Source organism: Pristiophorus japonicus, chromosome 13 (assembly GCF_044704955.1).
Source record: "Pristiophorus japonicus isolate sPriJap1 chromosome 13, sPriJap1.hap1, whole genome shotgun sequence".
Taxonomy (NCBI): Eukaryota; Metazoa; Chordata; class Chondrichthyes; family Pristiophoridae; genus Pristiophorus; species Pristiophorus japonicus.
The window spans coordinates 160,090,978-160,110,563 of NC_091989.1; the positions used below are offsets into that span (position 1 = coordinate 160,090,978).

The following is a 19,586-nucleotide window of genomic DNA, read 5'->3' on the forward strand; positions in this document are numbered from 1 at the left end:
CCAGCATTGACCTAGGCATCGGATTTGGACATGACAAAGGCACACCCAGCCCAGTCGACCCTGCAAATCTTCCTCACTAACATCTGGGGACTTGTGCCAAAATTGGGACTGCTGTCGCATTGACTAGTCAAGCAATAGCCTGACGTATCATACTCACAAAATCATACCTTTAGCCAACGTCCCAGACTCCTCCCATCCTGTCCCACTGGCAAGTCAGACCCACCAGAGGTGGTGGCACAGTGGTATACAGTTGGGAGGAAGTGGCACTGGGAGTCCACAACTTTGACTGCAGACCGCATGAAGTCTCTTGGCATCAGGACCAACGTCGGCAAGCATACCTCCTGTTAATTAGACCTACTGCTCTCCCTCAGCTAATGAATCAGTACTTGAATACCACTTGGAAAAAACACTGAAGGCAGCAAGGGCACAGAATGTATTCTGGGTGAGGAACTTCAATGTCCATCACCAAGAGTGGCTCACTGGCACCAATACTATCCAAGCCTTGAAGGACATAGCCAAACAGGGCCTGCAGCAGGCGGTGAGAGAACCAATACGAGGGAAAAACCTACTTGACCTAGTCCTCACCAATCCACCTTCAATAGATGCATCTGTCCATGACAGCAATGGTAGGCGCAACCACCTTGCAGAGACTAAGGCACGTCTTCAAACTGAGGACACCCTCTATCGTGTTGTGTGGCCCGACCTCAATGCTAACTGGGATAAATCCAGAACAGATCGAGCAACTCAAAACTAGGCATCCATGGAGACGCTGTGGGCCATCAGCAGCAGCAGAATTGTATTCCACCACAATCTATAACCTCACAGCCCTGCATTACTCCTCACTCTACCAGTATCATCAAGCCAGGGAACCAACCCTGGTTCAATGAGAACCATAGAAGAGCATGCCATGAGCAGCACGAGGCATGCCTAAAAATGAGGTGCCAACCTGGTGAAGCTACAACACAGGACGACATGCATGCTAAACAGCAGAAGCAGCATATTATGGACAGAGCTAAGCAATATATCACACCAATGGATTGAATGAGATCAAAACTCTGCAGTCCTGTCACATCCAGTCATGAATGATGGTGGACAATTAAACAACTAATGGGAGGAGGTGGCTCCATAAACATCCCCATCCTCAAACGATGGTGGAGCCCAGCATGCGAGTCCAAACGACTAGGCTGAATGAAGCGTTTGCAACCATCTTCAGCCAGAAGTGCAGAGTGGATAATCCGTCTCGGCCTGCTCCAGAGGTCCCCACCATCACATGAGCCAGTCTTCTGCCAATTCAATTCACTCCAATGTGATATCAAGAACCAGCTGAGCGCACTGTATCCAGCAAAGGCTATGGGCCCCAACAACATACCAGCTGTCGTGCTGAAGACTTGTGCTCCAGAACTAGCTACTCCTCTAGCCAAGCTGTTCCAGTACACCGACAACACTGTCATCTTTAACACGCGACAAATCCAAGAAAAATGTCGGGAACAGCATCAAACTTTCTTTGACCTCACAAAGGCCTTCAACTCGGTCAACTGCGAGGGATTATGGAGTGTCCTTCTCAAATTCGGTTGTCGTCAAAAATTCGTCACCATTTTCCACCTGCTTCACGAGGACACGCAAGCCATGATTCTTACCAACGGATCCACCACAGACCCAATACAAGTGCAGACCAGGGTCAAGCAAGGCTGTGTCAATCTTACAAAAACAAAATACTGCAGAGGTTGGAATCTGAAATAAAAACGGAGAATGCTGGAATTCTCAGCGGGTCAGGCAGCATCTGTGGAGACAAAAACAAAGTTAATACTTCAGGTCGACAACCCTTCGTCAGAACTGCCGAATGTTTGAAAAGAGCACATTCTTGAGCACTGAAAGGGGGAGGGAAAGAAAGAACAAAAGGGAAGGTCTGCAATAGGATGGAAGGCAGGAGAGATTAGAGACACAAACGGGATGATGGGCCGAATTGAAATGGTAATGACAGAAGTTAATCTGGTTAGGGCGTGAATGGAGGAGTAAATGACCAGCTTCCATTAGAGACAAATAGAAAAAAAAACATAAGATGTGGGGGAGGGGGGGGAAGAGGGTGGAAAGGGAGCCAAAGATAGCCAGAGGTTATACTCTGAAATTGTTGAATTCAATGTTGAGTCCAGAAGGCTGTAAAGTGCCTAAACGAAAGATGAGGTGCTGTTCCTCGAGTTTGCGTTGAGCTTCATTGGAACAGTGCAGGAGTCCGAGGATGGAGATATCAGAGGAGTGGAGTGGAGAGGAGAATTAAAGTGACAGGCGACTGGAAGCTCAGGGTCACACTTACGGACTGAATGCAGGTGATCAGCAAAGCAGTCATCCAATCTACGCTTGGTCTCCCCAATGAAGAGCAGACCACATCGTGACTAAATTGGAAGTACAAATAAATCGCTGTATCACCTGGAAGGAGTATTTGGGGCCCTCAATCTTCCTCACTACAATGCTTCATCTCACCCTCAACATGCTCCCCGCTGGAGCGGAGTTAAACTGCAGGGCAAGCGAGAAATTGTATAACCTCCGACGCCTCCATTCCAGATCCAAGGTTGCTCCAACCTCTGTCATTGAATTACAATATGCAGATGACGCTTGCATTTGTGCACACTCGGAGTCTGAACTCCAAACCATCATTGACACCTTCATTGATGCGTACAAGAGTCTGGGCCTCACGTTAAACATCAGTAAGACAAAGGTTCTCTACCAACCTACCCCCGCCACACAGTACTGCTCCCTGGTTATCACGATCCACGATGAGACATTGGACAAGGCGGACCTACTATCAGCAAGGGCAGACATCGATGACGAAGTCCAACACCACCTTCCGTGAGACAGTGCAGCCTTTGACCGCCTAAGGAAGAGAGTGTTCAAAGACTAGGATCTCAAACCCGGCAACAAGCTCATGGTCTACAGAGCAGTAGTGATAGCCGCCCTCCTATATGCTTAGGAGACATGGACTATGTACAGTAGGCACCTCAAAGCACTGGAGAAGTACCACCAATGCTGCCTCCGCAAAATCCTGCAAATTCATTGGCAGGATAGGCTCACCGTCAGCGTTCTCGCTCCGGCCAACATCTCCAGCATCGAGGCATTGACCACACTCGACCAGCTCTGGCAGGCGTGCCACATTGTCCACATGCCCGATGTGAGACTCCCAAAACAAACACTACTCCAAGCTACATCACAGCAGGCAAGCCCCAGGAGAAGAGAGAAAACCCTTCAAGGACACCCTCATAGCATCTTGAAAAAATGTATCATCATCATCATAGGCAGTCCCTCGGAATCGAGGAAGACTTGCTTCTACTTAAAAATGAGTCCATAGGTGGCTGAACAGTCCAATATGAGAACCACAGTCCCTGTCACAAGCGGGACAGATAGTCGTTGAGGGAAAGGGTGGATGGGACATGTTTGCCGCACACTCTTTCCACTGCCTGAGCTTGATTTCTGAATGCTCTCTGATGAGACTCGAGGTGCTCGGCACCCTCCAGCATGCACTTCCTCCACTTAAGGCAGTTTTTGGCCAGGGACTCCCAGGTGTCAATGGGGATGTTGCACTTTTTCAGGGAGGCTTTCAGGGTGTCCCTGTAATGTTTCCTCTGCCCATATTTGGCTTGTTTGCCATGAAGGAGTTCCAAGTAGAGCGCTTGCTTTGGGAGTCTTGTATCTGGCATGCGAACGATGTAGCTTGCCCAGCGGAGCTGATCAAGTGTGCTCAGTGCTTCAATGCTGGGGATTGTTAGGGATGTTGGCCTGGTCGAGGACGCTAATGTTGGTGCGAATGTCCACCCAGGGGATTTGTAGGATCTTGCAGAGGCATCGTTGGAGGTATTTCTCCAGCGACTTGAGATGTCTACTATACATGGTCCATGTCTCTGAGCCATACAGGATGGCGGGTATTACTACAGCCCTGTAGACCATGAGTTTGGTGGCAGTTTTGAGGCCTGGTCTTCACATACTCTTTTCCTCAGGCAGCCAAAGGCTGCACTGGCGCACTGAAAGTGGTGTTGAATCTCGTCGTCAATGTCTGCTCTTGTTGATAAGAGGCTCCCGAGGTATGGGAAATGGTCCACCTTGTCTAGGGCCGCGCCGTGGATCTTGATGACTGGGGGCAGTGCTGTACGGCAGGGACAGGCTGGTGGAGGACCGTTCTCTTACGGATGGTTAGCGTAATGCCTCTGCTTTCGTACGCCTCAGTAAATACGTTGACTATGTACTGCAGTTCAGCCTCTATATGTATGCAGACGCAGACGTCGTCTGCGTACTGTAGCTTGATGACAGAGGTTGGGGTGGTCTTGGACCTAGCCTGGAGACGGCAAAGGTTGAAAGAAATGCAACAACCCACCGACTCTCGGGAATCCTTGGCCTAAGACCGCTCAAAGTGGAGAAGGAGCATCCGAGAAGGCACTGAACACTTCGAGTCTCTTCGCTGGGAGCACGCGGAAACCAAGCACAAAAAGCGGAAGCAGTATTCGACAAATCAAGGACCCCATCCAACCGTCCCTCCAACCACCATCTACACCACCTGTGACAAAGACTGTAGATCCTGCATTGGTCTCATCAGTCACCTTAGAACTAATTTAAGTGTGAAAGCAAGTCATCTTCGACTCCAGGGGACTGCCTAAGAACACAACAAACTGAATAATTGCCGAGGTATGTCCTGTCCATGAAATACAGGTCAAATCCAATCCAGCCAATTACCCCTCCATCTATCTACTCTCAATCTTCAGCAAAGTGATGGAAGGTGTCATCGACAGTGCTATCAAGTGGCACTTATTCACCAAGAAAGAGTTACACTACAAAAGTTCACACCCACGCTTCTCAGTTGATTCATGAACTATCTTCTTGGGGTGGACGGGAGAGGAGATTGGAAGTTAGAGGATATTTTTGGGATCGAGTTGACTCAGAGATGGCACACTGAAACCAAGTTAACCCTCTGTAGCAGAAATGACAATTCAACGCCTGAGCCAAGCAAGTTCCAGATAACATTGCAAGCCCACATCCTAACAAATAGGATGGTCCTACCTGGGCAAGCAGCTAGAAGGTTAACATTGGTCTGAACTGGCCCAAGACGGCCCAAAGTGGAGGAAGAGCATCCAGGAGGACGCTGAGCATCTCAAGTCTTGTTGCTGAGAGCATGCATAAACCAAGCGCAGACAGCGGAAGGAGCGTGCTGCAAACCAAGCCCCCCACCCAAACTTTCCTTCAACCACTGTCTGTCCCACCGGTTACAGAAACTGCAATTCCCACTTTGGACTGTACAGTCACCCGAGAACTCACTTTTAACGTGGAAGCAAGTCTTCCTCGATTTCGAGGGACTGTCTATGATGATGATGATGAAGTGACAATCTATGCAGTTGTAGCTGGTTAAATTCCAGCAGCGATAATGCACACACTTGAGGATCTTCCTTTAGCATATTCCTAAAATGTTGATGTAGTGCTTAAAAGGAGACAGTCTACCCTCAAATAATGCTTTCAGTCTACACCCTTTGAGAGATCAATCTTTCTGTTCCTTGATGGAAAGCAACAGACATTTATTTGTGATCATCAGTTGCTGAAAAAGAAATTGAAAAAGGTATTAAAAACTTTGAGCTTGCATTGAGCTTCACTGGAACAGTATAGGAGGCCATGGAGGTCAGAGTGGGAATGGGATAAAGTGGCTTGTGGAATGAATGGATGTGTTCAGCAAAACGATCAGCCAATCTGTGTTTGGTCCTCCCAGTGTAGAGACCACCATGTCATGAGCAGCGAATACAGTATTCGAAGAAGGGAAGAAGTATAATTAAATCGCTGTTTCACCCGAATTCACTGATATTTCAGTGCCACAATACCAGGTCTCTGTCACAATATAAATAGTGACCCAAGGCAACATTTCAATTCATTCTACAGGACCAATTATCCTTACACCAAAATTCAAAGGAGGCCATAAGATTTCCATTATGTTGAAAAGAGCTTTCGTTTTCTTGTGAAGGCCGAGTAACTAACATGAAAAGCAAGATAGTAGTACTCAAAAAGGTATATTTCCTAGTTTGTTCCAAATATGGAGGTAAATATCTATTCATTTTGCCAAAACATTGGAAGTCAAAAATTTCTATAACACGCGGCTACTTTTACATTACTACGTGTACATTTTATAATATTTTTAAAGTTATAAATAACTATTTCATCAGTTGATATTACACACATTCAATGAGTCTTACATGAATGTCATCTTCTGGCAAGAAAATATCAACTAAACAACATTTTCAGTGTACATGTCATATACTTAACAGGAAATTAGGTGTAGGTGCAGGCCATCCGGCCCTTTAAGCCTGCACCACCATTCAATAAGATCATCGCTGATCATTCAACCTCAGTACCCCTTTCCTGCTTTCTCTACATACCCCTTGATCCCTTTGGCCGTAAGGGCCATATCTAACTCCCTTTTGAATACATCTAATGAACTGGCCTCAGCAACTTTCTGCGGTAGAGAATTCCACAGGTTAACCACTCTCTGAGTGAAGACGTTTCTCCTCATCTCGGTCCTAAATGGCTTCCCCCTTATTCTTCGACTGTGACCCCTAGTTCTGGAACTCCCCAGCAATGGGAACATTCTTCCTGCCTCTAACCTGTCCAATCCCGTTAGAATTTTATATGTTTCTATGAGATCCCCTCTCATTCTTCTAAACTCCAGTCTCTCCTCATACGTCAGTCCTGCCATCCCGGGAATCAACCTGGTGAACCTTCGCTGTACTCCCTCAATAGCAAGAACGTCCTTCCTCAGATTAGGGGACCAAAACTGAACACAATATTCCAGGTGTGGCCTCACCAAAGCTCTGTACAACTGCAGTAAGACCTCCCTGCTCCTGTACTCAAATCCTCTAGCTATGAAGGCCAACATGCCATTTGCCTTCTTCACCGCCTGCTGTACATGCATGCCAAACTTCAATGACTGATGTACCATGACACCCAGGTCTCATTTCACCTCCCCTTTTCCTAATCTGCCGCATTCAGATAATATTCTGTCTTCCTGTTTTTGCCACCAAAGTGGATAACCTCACATTTATCCACATTATACTGCATCTGCTATGCATTTGCCCACTCACCTAACCTGTCCAATTCACCCTGCAGTCTCTTAGTATCCTCCTCACAGCTCACACTGCCACCCAGCTTAGTGTCATCTGCAAACTTGGAGATATTACACTCAATTCCTTCATCTAAATACAAAGATGGGTGGGAAAGCGAATTGTGGAGGAGGACACAAAAAATCTGAAAAGGGATATAGACAGGCTAAGTGAGTGAGCAAAAATTTGACAGATGGAGTACAATGTGGGAAAATGCGAGGTTATCCACTTTTGGCAGGAAAAATAGAAAAGCAAATGATCATTTAAATGGAGAAAGATTGCAAAGTGCTGCAGTACAAAAGGGACCTGGGGGTCCTTGTGCATGAAACACAAAAAGTTAGTATGCAGGTACAGCAAGTAATCAGGAAGGCAAATGGAATGTTGGCCTTTATTGAAAGCGGGGGGTGGAGTACAAAAGCAGAGATGTCCTGCTACAACTGCACCTGGCATTGGCGAGGCCACACCTAGAGTATTGCATACAGTTTTGGTCTCCGCATTTAAGGAAGGATATACTTGCATTGGAGGCTGTTTAGAGAAGGTTCACTAGGTTGATTCCGGAGATGAGGGGGTTGACTTATGAAGATCGGTTGAGTAGGTTGGGCCTATACTCATTGGAGTTCAGAAGAATGAGAGGTGATCTTCTCGAAAAATGTAATGAGGGGGCTCGACAAGGTGGATGCAGAGAGAATATTTCCACTCAGGGAAAACTAAAACTAGGGGGCATAGTCTCAGAATAAGGGGCCGCCCATTTAAAATTGAGATGAAGAGGAATTTCTTCTGAGTTGTAAATCTGTGGAATCCTCTGCCCCAGAGAGCTGCGGAGGCTGGGTCATTGAATATATTTAGGCGGAGAGAGACAGATTTTTGAGCATTAAGGGAATAAAGGGATGAGGGAAACGGGCAGGGAAGTGGAGCAGAGTCCATGATCAGATCAGCCATGATCTTATTAAATGGTGCAGCACGCACGAGGGGTCAAATGGCCTATTCCTGCTCCTATTTATCATGGGCTCAATTTTCCTGGGTCATTTGCGTCGTTTTTCTGGCGTAAGTATTTAATTCAAAGTTTCCCCCTAGAATCTGCGCCGGCGTAACTGCTTTAATTATGATTTTTCTAGGTTGGGATTTTTTGACGTCAAAGTTCCCTCATGTCAGCACCAGCTTGCATCATTTTCTGCAGTTTGCCCAAAAAATTTTAATCCTAGGTCAGCGTATCTGGCCACTCCCGAAGTTAACAGAAAGCAGCACACATTGAGAAATCGGCACTGAAAGATGCCATTGTTTTTCATCAACGTTTTTGGAGGGAGTCAAGAACTCTTTAAATATCCATAATAAAGTTCAACTTTTTTTAACCTTTCAACGGAGTAGATGGCTGGATACATGGCTGTATTTCTGAAGTTTTCATTTTTTTTTTAAAAACTCGCACGCCGCCACCACCAAACGTCTTCAAGCAGGGCTGGAGGGTTGTAGCGTCGGCCGTCAGAATCAGCCCCGCGCCCGGACACTGGAAAAGGGGGGGGGGGGGGAGAAAGAGAGGTGGCGATCGGAAGGCTTCTGCACTGAGCCCAGGGAGGGAGGTGCCGATCGGAAGGCTGCGGCAGAAGTCACAAGACTGCAATGAGTTGTATTGCCGCAGCTCCAATTTTTCCAATGCTCTCACACAGCACTCAACGTTGTCACACACAAAGCTGGCTCTTTAAAAATGGCCGATTGCAACTGGAGCTGCATTGCGCATGCGTGTCCATTGAAATAATGTCAAAGACGTCACTTTTTTTCCCGCGCATGCGCAGATACATTGGGGAAACTTTGGCAAAATGTTTCTGGCCTAGAAAAACAGGCGTAACTCTGGCAATGTGCCAGAAAATGAGCTTGGGCAAAATTGAGCCCCATGTTCTTATGAGACATCCGGTGGTCGTGAAAGGCGCTATATAAATCCAATTCTTTCCTTTTTTTTGCATGAAAGGAGATTTGAAGGTCACTACCTTCCAATGCTGAAACCAAAAATGGATGAACAAACCGCAAGAGCAGAAATAAGCATTAAGAAGTGAAAACTAATTATGCATTTTATGACTGGAACTCCAGTAGAAGCCTGGCCAACATACATTAAAAGCACTGGAAGGCCGGAGAGAGCACTTCTATTGTACATAAGCACCAATTGACACTTTAAATCTGTTTGGAGTTCTGATTTCCATCTCTCGAAAAATGTTCCAATAAATAGTTCTTTTCTTCCAAAATATATGTTAATTACTTCTTGCTGTAAGAGTCTTCAGATAGTTTGCTGATGTTTGCACCAGAGATACACATCATTCACACACCTAGATTGGCTGAAATGGCACCAAAATAGATTAGGGTGCAGTCAAACAAAAAAGGTTTTGAAATGGCAGCGAATTGAATTTTCTTTGCCCTCTTCCAACATCAGATTTTGCAGAAAAACAAGAAGCCAATTAGAACTCTGGGCATTCTGGTGAATTTGAAGGCATATACTCAGTTACTGCTGCTCCCTTATTTCTGTGTTTTATGTTCTTAATCTGTTACTAGGCAGCCACAATCATTTTTTTGACTACAGTTTCACAAACTCATGAATACTATTTGTCGTTCACCATCTCCAGAGCACAAAATTGAAATTGGTTACATGATACTACAGTATCAAAACTTTACTGAAAGTGTTTGCCCATAGTTGTTATACTGGTAAGAGCAAAATGTGAGATTACTGAACACCAAAATACACAAACAAATGTACTTGTCATTTCATGGCATTTTTATTTCCACTGTAATATTTGTAACTGCAATCATCTAAACATTTCTAAGAAAAAAAGAACCTGTTCATGTCAAGGTGTATTAGACATTGCATAGTAATTATTATGTATGTACACATGTACATCTTGACAATTGCAGCATGCCTTAAAATAGAATAGCCATAAAAATGTTAAATCACTAATAGCAAAAATAAAATATATACAGTATAGTTCAGAATAAACTACCAACAATCCAGGCTAAAATATACTTGATAATTGTTAGCTACTGAAATCTGTGCTGTGCCTTATTGAAAAATTAGTATAAGGCTGTAACTTGATCAAGGTGATGACTAAAACACAGCAATGTTCAAACATTTTGAGAAGAACTAAAGAAAGATTATAGTCTGACCCAACTTCTCCCAGGCCTTAGACATTACTCAAGCCAAGCACCAGAAGATCCCTGAAAATTTCCAGCAACCGTTTTTTCTTGGCTGCTTTGACACCTCCAAGTTAAGGAACTCACGTCATAAAAATGATGCGTACAAAGATCTTAACATTTTAAGTACTATGTATTTAGCCAGGTACTTCAAATATCGCTCCTAGCCATTGTTACACAATATGTATCGTACAGATTTTTGTTGAAGTCTTCATGTCTTTACCATTGCTATGCAGCAGGTCCATTCAATGTATTTGTAAAGATATCATTCGCCAAGTAACAAGAATACTGCCAAATATATAGCTTCAAGTAATGAAGGCTTTATGAAACAAGAGAACTCGTTTTTTTTTAAATTGGGAAGTTTATTGTAAGAAATGGCACGAGTTAAAAGATGTTCGTAGCTTTGTTGATATGATCATTAAATATTTACAGAATTGTTTTGGAAGAAAAGATGTTGTTTATTTTACAAGTAGAAAATCCTTCCAAAACAAAACTGTTAGCTTAATGAAAACATTTACGATATCGGAGAACTCATTTCTCACTAACGGGGCAACGATTCATATGTTATATAACGTTTTACTTTTTGTGTGTGCATTGTCACTTTTGTTCAAGGCTCACCTGTCCCAGCCAGTGCAGTCGATGCGGCAGGTCTCCCGCCGCGGCCTTCTCCAACTCCCGCCTCCGCCTCCTCCTCACCCCTCTCCCACCGCCCGTCCACACTCTCACTCATATTCCCCCCGGGCTGGGACGCGGCGCCAGGATCTGGGACTCACAATCTGGGTATGAGGGGAAAACAACAATGCCGAAGTCCCAAAAAACTGGGAGAAGCGGGAAGGGGTTTAATGGAACAGTTACAGTGATAACCCTCCCGCCCTGTTACAGGGCACCAACTCAATCACAACCTCCCCCACTCCAACTGCAATTTGTGTTTGCCTCTACAACCTGTCGACGCCATTTCGGGCCTCGCTATTGGCTGCCGCTGAAACCACAGAGACCGCCGCACTCCCGCCGACGTAAGGGGCGCGGCGTCAATAGATTGGCATCTCCTCAGCCCAATCAACAGCAGCAAGTGCCGCGTCGTTCGAAAGGAGACATCCAATCAACTTGAAGGAGAGGCGGGATAATTGGGACAAGTTTGTTAACGTAGTGGGTTCTGCAGGAAAAGCATCTTTCACTTGCTGGCAGTTTGGGAAGGGGAGGAGTAGCTGGAAAAACTCCAAAGCATGGGTCAGTTGTCGAGTTGATCACTTCATTGTAAACAGTTGCTTATCAATTTGATAGGCATTACTCGTTCTTTTTCTTATTTTCCTTAATAATTACATATTTACAAAAATATTTACAGGGTTATGTGGAAAGAGCAGTGGAGTGGATTAATTTGATAGCTTTACCAAAGGGCCGGCGCAGGCACGATGGGCCAAATGGCCTGTACTGTATCATTCTATGATTCTGTATGTAAAAGACTTTCATTGATACAGTGCCTTATTACATCTCTGAGAAACATCTCAAAGTGCTTTACGCCAATTATTTCTGGAAGTTTTTTTATAGGCAGTGGCAACACTTCAGTTTGCATACAGCAACATCCTACACACAGAAATTAAATGAATGATCAGGTACTCTTTGGTGGTGGTGGCTGAGGAAAGAATATTGGCTACGACACTGGACAAACCCACCGCTTCTCTACGAAAGGCTGAACGCATTGGAATTTATAGCCTCACCAGCTGTGGGCGAAGACGACCTTGCTCTCCTGTCCCTCCTCTTCCACTTCCACCTGCCCCTCCTCAGCAGAACTCAGTGGATCATCCAGTGAATTGTCTTCAAACTGGTGGTGCCCTGGGGTAATGTTTCTGATTTGATGCATGTGAATGTAAAATGCAGTGAACAATGCTAGTTGAGGTGTCTGGGGTCCATTCCTGCAGGATCTTGCTGGGTCTTCATGGGTCATACAACAACAGCTTACATTTGTAAAGTGTCTAACATAGTACAACCCTAAAAAGACTTGCATTTATATAGCGCCTTTCACGACCACCAGACGTCCAAAAGTGCCTTATAGCCAATGAAGTACTTTTTTTCGAAGCGTAGTCATGGTTGTAATGCTGGAAACATAGCAGCCAATTTGTGCACAGCAAGCTCCCACAAACAGTGATGTGATAATGATCAGTTAATTTGTTTTTACTGATGCTGATTGAGGGATAAATATTGGCCAGGACACCAAGGATAAATCCCCTGCTCTTCTTCGAAATAATGCCATAGGATCTTTTACGTCCACCTGTGAAAGCAGATAGGACCTCGGTTAAACGTCTCATCTGAAGGACAGCACCTCCAACAGTGCAGCACTTCCTCAGTGCTGCACTGGAGTGTCAGCCAAAGTTATTGTGCTAAAGTCCCCAAAGTGGGACTTGAACCCACAACATTCTGACTCAGAGGTGAGGGTGCTACCAACTGAGCTATGGCTGACATAAACCCACCGAGATCTCTGCGCTGCTATAATTCTGTCCTCTATGGAACCTGATTTTCATCGTTCCATCATTGGCAGCCAAGCCTTAAGGTCTAGAATTCCTTCCCTAACCCTCCCCACCTCTCTACTTTGGTGTCCTCCTTTAAGATACTCCTTAAAACCTACCTATTTGACTAAGCTTTTGGCCACTGGTCCTAATATCTCCCTTTGTGACTCAGTTTCAAATTTTGTTTGATAACGTTCCTGTGAAACGCCTTGGGATGTTTTACTATGGTTAGTTTCAGTAAAGGGTGTAATTTTAGACATCCCATTATAGAATAGGCGTTAAAGCTATGGGGATAGATAATACAGTATAAATTCACCAGGATGATGCCAGAGATGGTAAACTATAATTTGGAGGATAAGCCTGAGATACTAGGACTATATACAATGGAGCACAGAAGGCTAAAAGGAGATTTAATCAAAGTTGTTTTTAAATTATGAAGGGTATTGATAGCACAAACAGAGAAAAACTATTTCTTCTAGTTGGGGAGTCAGTGAGGAGAGTTCATCAATTTAAAGTTATCACTAAGGGAGTGAGGAGAGAGGTTAACAGAATTTTCTTTACTCAGAGGATTATTGGAGCATGAAATGCTTTGCCACAACGAATGGTTGAAGTAGGCACTATTGCCTCTTTGAAGAGAAAATTGGATAAATTGGAACCAAAAGAAGCAACAGAGCTACAGCAAGAGAGCAGGGTTTGGTTTGGATTGCTTTAACAAAGAGCTGGCACAGACATGATGCGCCAAATGGCCTCCTTCTGTGCTGCAAACAGAATCATAGAATATACAGCACAGAAGAAGGTCACACAGCCCATCGTGCCGATTCCAGCTTTTTAAAAGAGCTATCATAGAAACATAGAAACATAGAAAATAGGTGCAGGAGCAGGCCATTCAGCCCTTCTAGCCTGCACCGCCATTCAATGAGTTCATGGCTGAACATGAAACTTCAGTACCCCCTTCCTGCTTTCTCGCCATAACCCTTGATCCCCCGAGTAGTAAGGACTTCATCTAACTCCCTTTTGAATATATTTAGTGAATTGGCCTCAACTACTTTCTGTGGTAGAGAATTCCACAGGTTCACCACTCTCTGGGTGAAGAAGTTTCTCCTCATCTCGGTCCTAAATGGCTTACCCCTTATCCTCAGACTGTGACCCCTGGTTCTGGACTTCCCCAACATTGGGAACATTCTTTCTGCATCTAACCTGTCTAAACCCGTCAGAATTTTAAACGTTTCTATGAGGTCCCCTCTCATTCTTCTGAACTCCAGTGAATACAATCCCAATTGATCCAATCTTTCTTGATAGGTCAGTCCCGCCATCCCGGGAATCAGTCTGGTGAACCTTCGCTGCACTCCCTCAATAGCAAGAATGTCCTTCCTCAAGTTAGGAGACCAAAACTGTACACAATACTCCAGGTGTGGCCTCACCAAGGCCCTGTACAACTGTAGCAACACCTCCCTGCCCCTGTATTCAAATCCCCTCGCTATGAAGGCCAACATGCCATTTGCTTTCTTAACCGCCTGCTGTACCTGCATGCCAACCTTCAATGACTGATGTACCATGACACCCAGGTCTCGTTGCACCTTCCCTTTTCCTAATCTGTCACCATTCAGATAATAGTCTGTCTCTCTGTTTTTACCACCAAAGTGGATAACCTCACATTTATCCACATTATACTTCATCTGCCATGCATTTGCCCACTCACCTAACCTATCCAAGTCACTCTGCAGCCTAATAGCATCCTCCTCGCAGCTCACACTGCCACCCAACTTAGTATCATCCGCAAATTTGGAGATACTGCATTTAATCCCCTCGTCTAAATCATTAATGTACAATGTAAACAGCTGGGGCCCCAGCACAGAACCTTGCGGCACTCCACTAGTCACTGCCTGCCATTCTGAAAAGTACCCGTTTACTCCTACTCTTTGCTTCCTGTCTGACAACCAGTTCTCAATCCACGTCAGCACACTACCCCCAATCCCATGTGCTTTAACTTTGCACATTAATCTCTTGTGTGGGACCTTGTCGAAAGCCTTCTGAAAGTCCAAATATACCACATCAACTGGTTCTCCCTTGTCCACTTTACTGGAAACATCCTCAAAAAATTCCAGAAGATTTGTCAAGCATGATTTCCCTTTCACAAATCCATGCTGACTTGGACCTATCATGTCACCATTTTCCAGATGCACTGCTATGACATCCTTAATAATTGATTCCATCACTTTACCCACTACTGAGGTCAGGCTGACCGGTCTATAATTCCCTGTTTTCTCTCTCCCTCCTTTTTTAAAAAGTGGGGTTACATTGGCTACCCTCCACTCCATAGGAACTGATCCAGAGTCAATGGAATGTTGGAAAATGACTGTCAATGCATCCGCTATTTCCAAGGCCACCTCCTTAAGTACTCTAGGATGCAGTCCATCAGGCCCTGGGGATTTATCGGCCTTCAATCCCATCAATTTCCCCAACACAATTTCCCGACTAATAAGGATTTCCCTCAGTTCCTCTTCCTTACTAGACCCTCTGACCCCTTTTATATCCGGAAGGTTGTTTGTATCCTCCTTAGTGAATACCGAACCAAAGTACTTGTTCAATTGATCCGCCATTTCTTTGCTCCCCGTTATGACTTCCCCTGATTCTGACTGCAGGGGACCTACGTTTGTCTTCACCAACCTTTTTCTCTTTACATACCTATAGAAACTTTTGCAATCCGCCTTAATGTTCCCTGCAAGCTTCTTCTCGTACTCCATTTTCCCTGTCCTAATCAAACCCTTTGTCCTCCTCTGCTGAGTTCTAAATTTCTCCCAGTCCCCAGGTTCGCTGCTATTTCTGGCCAATTTGTATGCCACTTCCTTGGCTTTAATACTATCCCTGATTTCCCTAGATAGCCACGGTTGAGCCACCTTCCCCTTTTTATTTTTACGCCAGACAGGAATGTACAATTGTTGTACTTCATCCATGCGGTCTCTAAATGTCTGCCATTGCCCATCCACAGTCAACCCCCTAAGTATCATTCGCCAATCTATCCTAGCCAATTCACGCCTCATACCTTCAAAGTTACCCTTCTTTAAGTTCTGGACCATGGTCTCTGAAATTACTGTTTCATTCTCCATCCTAATGCAGAATTCCACCATATTATGGTCACTCTTCCCCAAGGGGCCTCGCACAATGAGATTGCTAATTAATCCTCTCTCATTACACAACACCCAGTCTAAGATGGCCTCCCCCCTAGTTGGTTCCTCAACATATTGGTCTAGAAAACCATCCCTTATGCACTCCAGGAAATCCTCCTCCACCGTATTGCTTCCAGTTTGGCTAGCCCAATCTATGTGCATATTAAAGTCACCCATTATAACTGCTGCACCTTTATTGCATGCACCCCTAATTTCCTGTTTGATGCCCTCCCCAACATCCCTATTACTGTTTGGAGGTCTGTACACAACTCCTACTAACGTTTTTTGCCCTTTGGTGTTCTGCAGCTCTACCCATATAGATTCCACATCATCCAAGCTAATGTCTTTCCTAACTATTGCATTAATCTCCTCTTTAACCAGCAATGCTACCCCACCTCCTTTTCCTTTTATTCTATCCTTCCTGAATGTTGAATACCCCTGAATGTTGAGTTCCCAGCCCTGATCATCCTGGAGCCACGTCTCCGTAATCCCAATCACATCATATTTGTTAACATCTATTTGCACAATTAATTCATCCACCTTATTGCGGATACTCCTTGCATTAAGACACAAAGCCTTCAGGCTTGTTTTATTAACACCCTTTGTCCTTTTAGAATTTTGCTGTACAGTGGCCCTTTTTGTTCTTTGCCTTGGGTTTCTCTGCCCTCCACTTTTCCTCATCTCCTTTCTGTCTTTTGCTTTTGGCTCCTTTTTGTTTCCCTCTGTCTCCCTGCATTGGTTCCCATCCCCCTGCCATATTAGTTTAAATCCTCCCCAACAGCACTAGCAAACACTCCCCCTAGGACATTGGTTCCAGTCCTGCCCAGGTGCAGACCGTCCGGTTTGTACTGGTCCCACCTCCCCCAGAACCGGTCCCAATGCCCCAGGAATTTGAATCCCTCCCTGCTGCACCACTGCTCAAGCCACGTATTCATCTGCGCTATCCTGCGATTCCTACTCTGACTATCACGTGGCATTGGTAGCAATCCCGAGATTACTACTTTTGAGGTCCTACTTTTTAATTTAGCTCCTAGCTCCTTAAATTCGTTTCGTAGGACCTCATCCCTTTTTTTGCCTATGTCGTTGGTACCAATGTGCACCACGACAACTGGCTGTTCTCCCTCCCATTTCAGAATGTCCTGCACCCGCTCCGAGACATCCTTGACCCTTGCACCAGGGAGGCAACATACCATCCTGGAGTCTCGGTTGCGGCCGCAGAAACGCCTATCTATTCCCCTCACAATTGAATCCCCTATCACTATCGCTCTCCCACTCTTTTTCTTGCCCTCCAATTAGTCCCACTCCCTGCTCTTTCCCTATAGCCCAGATTGTTTTCTCTTCAAGTATTTATCCAATTCACTTTTGAAAGTTACTATTGATTCTGCTTTCACAACTTTTCAGGCAGTGTATTCCAGAGCATAACTACTCCCTGAGTAAACATTGTTTCCCTCATGTTGCCCCTGATTCTTTTGCCAATTACCTTCAATCTGTGTCCCCTGGTTGCTGACCCTTCTGCCAGTGGAAACAGTTTCTCCTTATTTACTATTATCAAAACTCTTCATGATTCTGAACATCTCTATCAAATCTCCTCGTAACTTTCTCTGCTCTAACCCCAAATTCTCTAGCCTCTCGACACAACTGAAGTCGCACATCATTGGTACCATTATAGCAAATCTCCTCTGCACCCTCTCTGAGGCTTTGACATACTTCCTAAAGTATGGTGCCCAGAATTGAACACAATACTCCAGTTGAGGCCTAAACAGTGTTTTATACAGGTTTAGCATAACTGCCTTGCTTTTCTACTCTATGGGGGAGAAATTGCGTATGTGATAACTTTTGCGGCAGCTGAGCCGCTAATGGGGTGCCGCAAAGGCGGCCAATTTCTAACCCTTTGCCTCTATTTATAAAACCAAGGATCCGGTATCCCTTTTTAACAGCCTTCTCATCTTATCCTACCACCTTCAAAGATTTGTGTATGCACACCTCCAGATCTCTCTATTCTTGTACCCCCTTTAAAATTGTACCATTTAGTTTACATTGCCTCTCCTCATTCTTCCTACCAAAATTAATCACTAAAGAACATAAGAACATAACAAATAGGAGCAGGAGTAGGCCATTTGGCCCCTCGAGCCTACCCAGTCATTCAATAAGATAACGGCTGATCTGATCATGGACTCAGCTCCATTTCCCAGCCCGCTCCCTTTATTCCCTTATCGCTCAAAAATCTGTCTATCTCCACCTTAAATATATTCCATGACCCAGCCTCCACAGCTCTCTGAGGCAGAGAATTCCATAGATTTACAACCCTCTGAGAGAAGAAATTTCTCCTCATCTCAGTTTTAAATGGCCGGCCCCTTATTCTAAGACTAAGGGCTAGAACCTCCACTTTTGAGCTTATCGCCCAAAAATGGGAATTATTTCCGGCGTGGGCGGTAACAAAGGGTTTTCAGATCGCCGGGTATTCTCAAAACACCTAGTTTACATTTTTGAAAATGGGCGTTACCGTGAGCGATATCAAATGGGTGGTCGCGTTAAATTTTTTGGACCTTCTGCTGTAAAGTGTGGACGTCCTTAGTAACGGCATGGCAAAGCTCGATTCGCGTGATTCTGGAAGTCAAGGGTTACCATGACATGCGCAGAAGAGGAGACAGAGAGAGAGGGAGCTCAGAGGGACTGAAAGCATGGCTGGGTGTGGTGTGGATGCTTTGGGAGACTTTAGAGCTTCACAGCAAGTAGGCAAACAAAAAGTAGCTGTTACCAGCCACATATTTGACCGAATTTGCCCAATAATGGAGGGAGAGGAGGAGGCATCACAGGAAGATGTGGAGACTGACGCTGGAGAGAGCAGTGAGGTGGGAGAGGAGCACATTGAAGGCCGCAAAAGAGTCAGGAGGTTCTCGGACGAGGCAAATGCCTCCCTCCTGCAGGAGGTTGAGTCATGCTGGGGTGATTTGACACAAGGAGGGCGTGGGAAGCCCACCCCAAAGGCCTACCAGAGGATATGGACTGAGATAGCAGAGGTAGTCTCGTTGGCAACCAACGAGGTGTGAGGGCAACCTATGCCGCAAACGATGGAACGACCTTGTGGGATCCGCAAGAGTAAGTATTACATTGATTTACGTGTACTTATGTATTTATATAATTTGATTTGTTACAGTCATGAGTGACTATCAGCAGATGTGAGGTCTTGCACTTTTACTAGGAATGTTTTACTCAAAACCTGCGGTCACGGTGTACGTCTTTAGGTAAAGAATGATAATAATCATAACAATCATGATTACATCTGTCGGTTATGTCTTGTATCAGTCTCAGTGAAAGTACCTAGCAATGATATCACGCAATGATCTCATGCCATGTCGTCCTGTCACCTTTTACAGAAGAAGCTATTGTCGATGAGGTCCATGCAGAGGCGAACGAGTGGGGGACCACCAGTCCCCAGCAACATCACAGAGATGGAGGAGCGAGTGCTAGCACTCGTGGGGAAGCACACCCGGACAGCCACAGATGCATCTGCAGACCCTGAAGTGATGCCACTTGAATAAAGCTTACACCATTACGTGATGTAAAGTCAATAGATGCCACACCAACTCATATCCAACCAATCATATATGATAGATGATTTCTAAAAGTGT

The 19,586-nt window shown here is 45.0% G+C and overlaps 1 protein-coding gene across 3 annotated transcripts in view; it reads right to left on the reverse strand.

Annotated features, from left to right (window-relative positions):
- LOC139278942 (early endosome antigen 1) overlaps positions 1 to 11,213 on the reverse strand; it is a 1,017,310-nt gene extending 1,006,097 nt beyond the window's left edge. For all 3 annotated transcript variants that reach the window (XM_070898220.1, XM_070898221.1, XM_070898219.1), the window contains exon 1: positions 10,905 to 11,213. In XM_070898220.1, the coding sequence (XP_070754321.1) occupies positions 10,905 to 11,016 (112 nt within the window). In that variant the 5' untranslated portion in view covers positions 11,017 to 11,213. The remainder of the gene's footprint in view (positions 1 to 10,904) is intronic.
- Between the last annotated feature and the right edge of the window lie 8,373 nt (positions 11,214 to 19,586).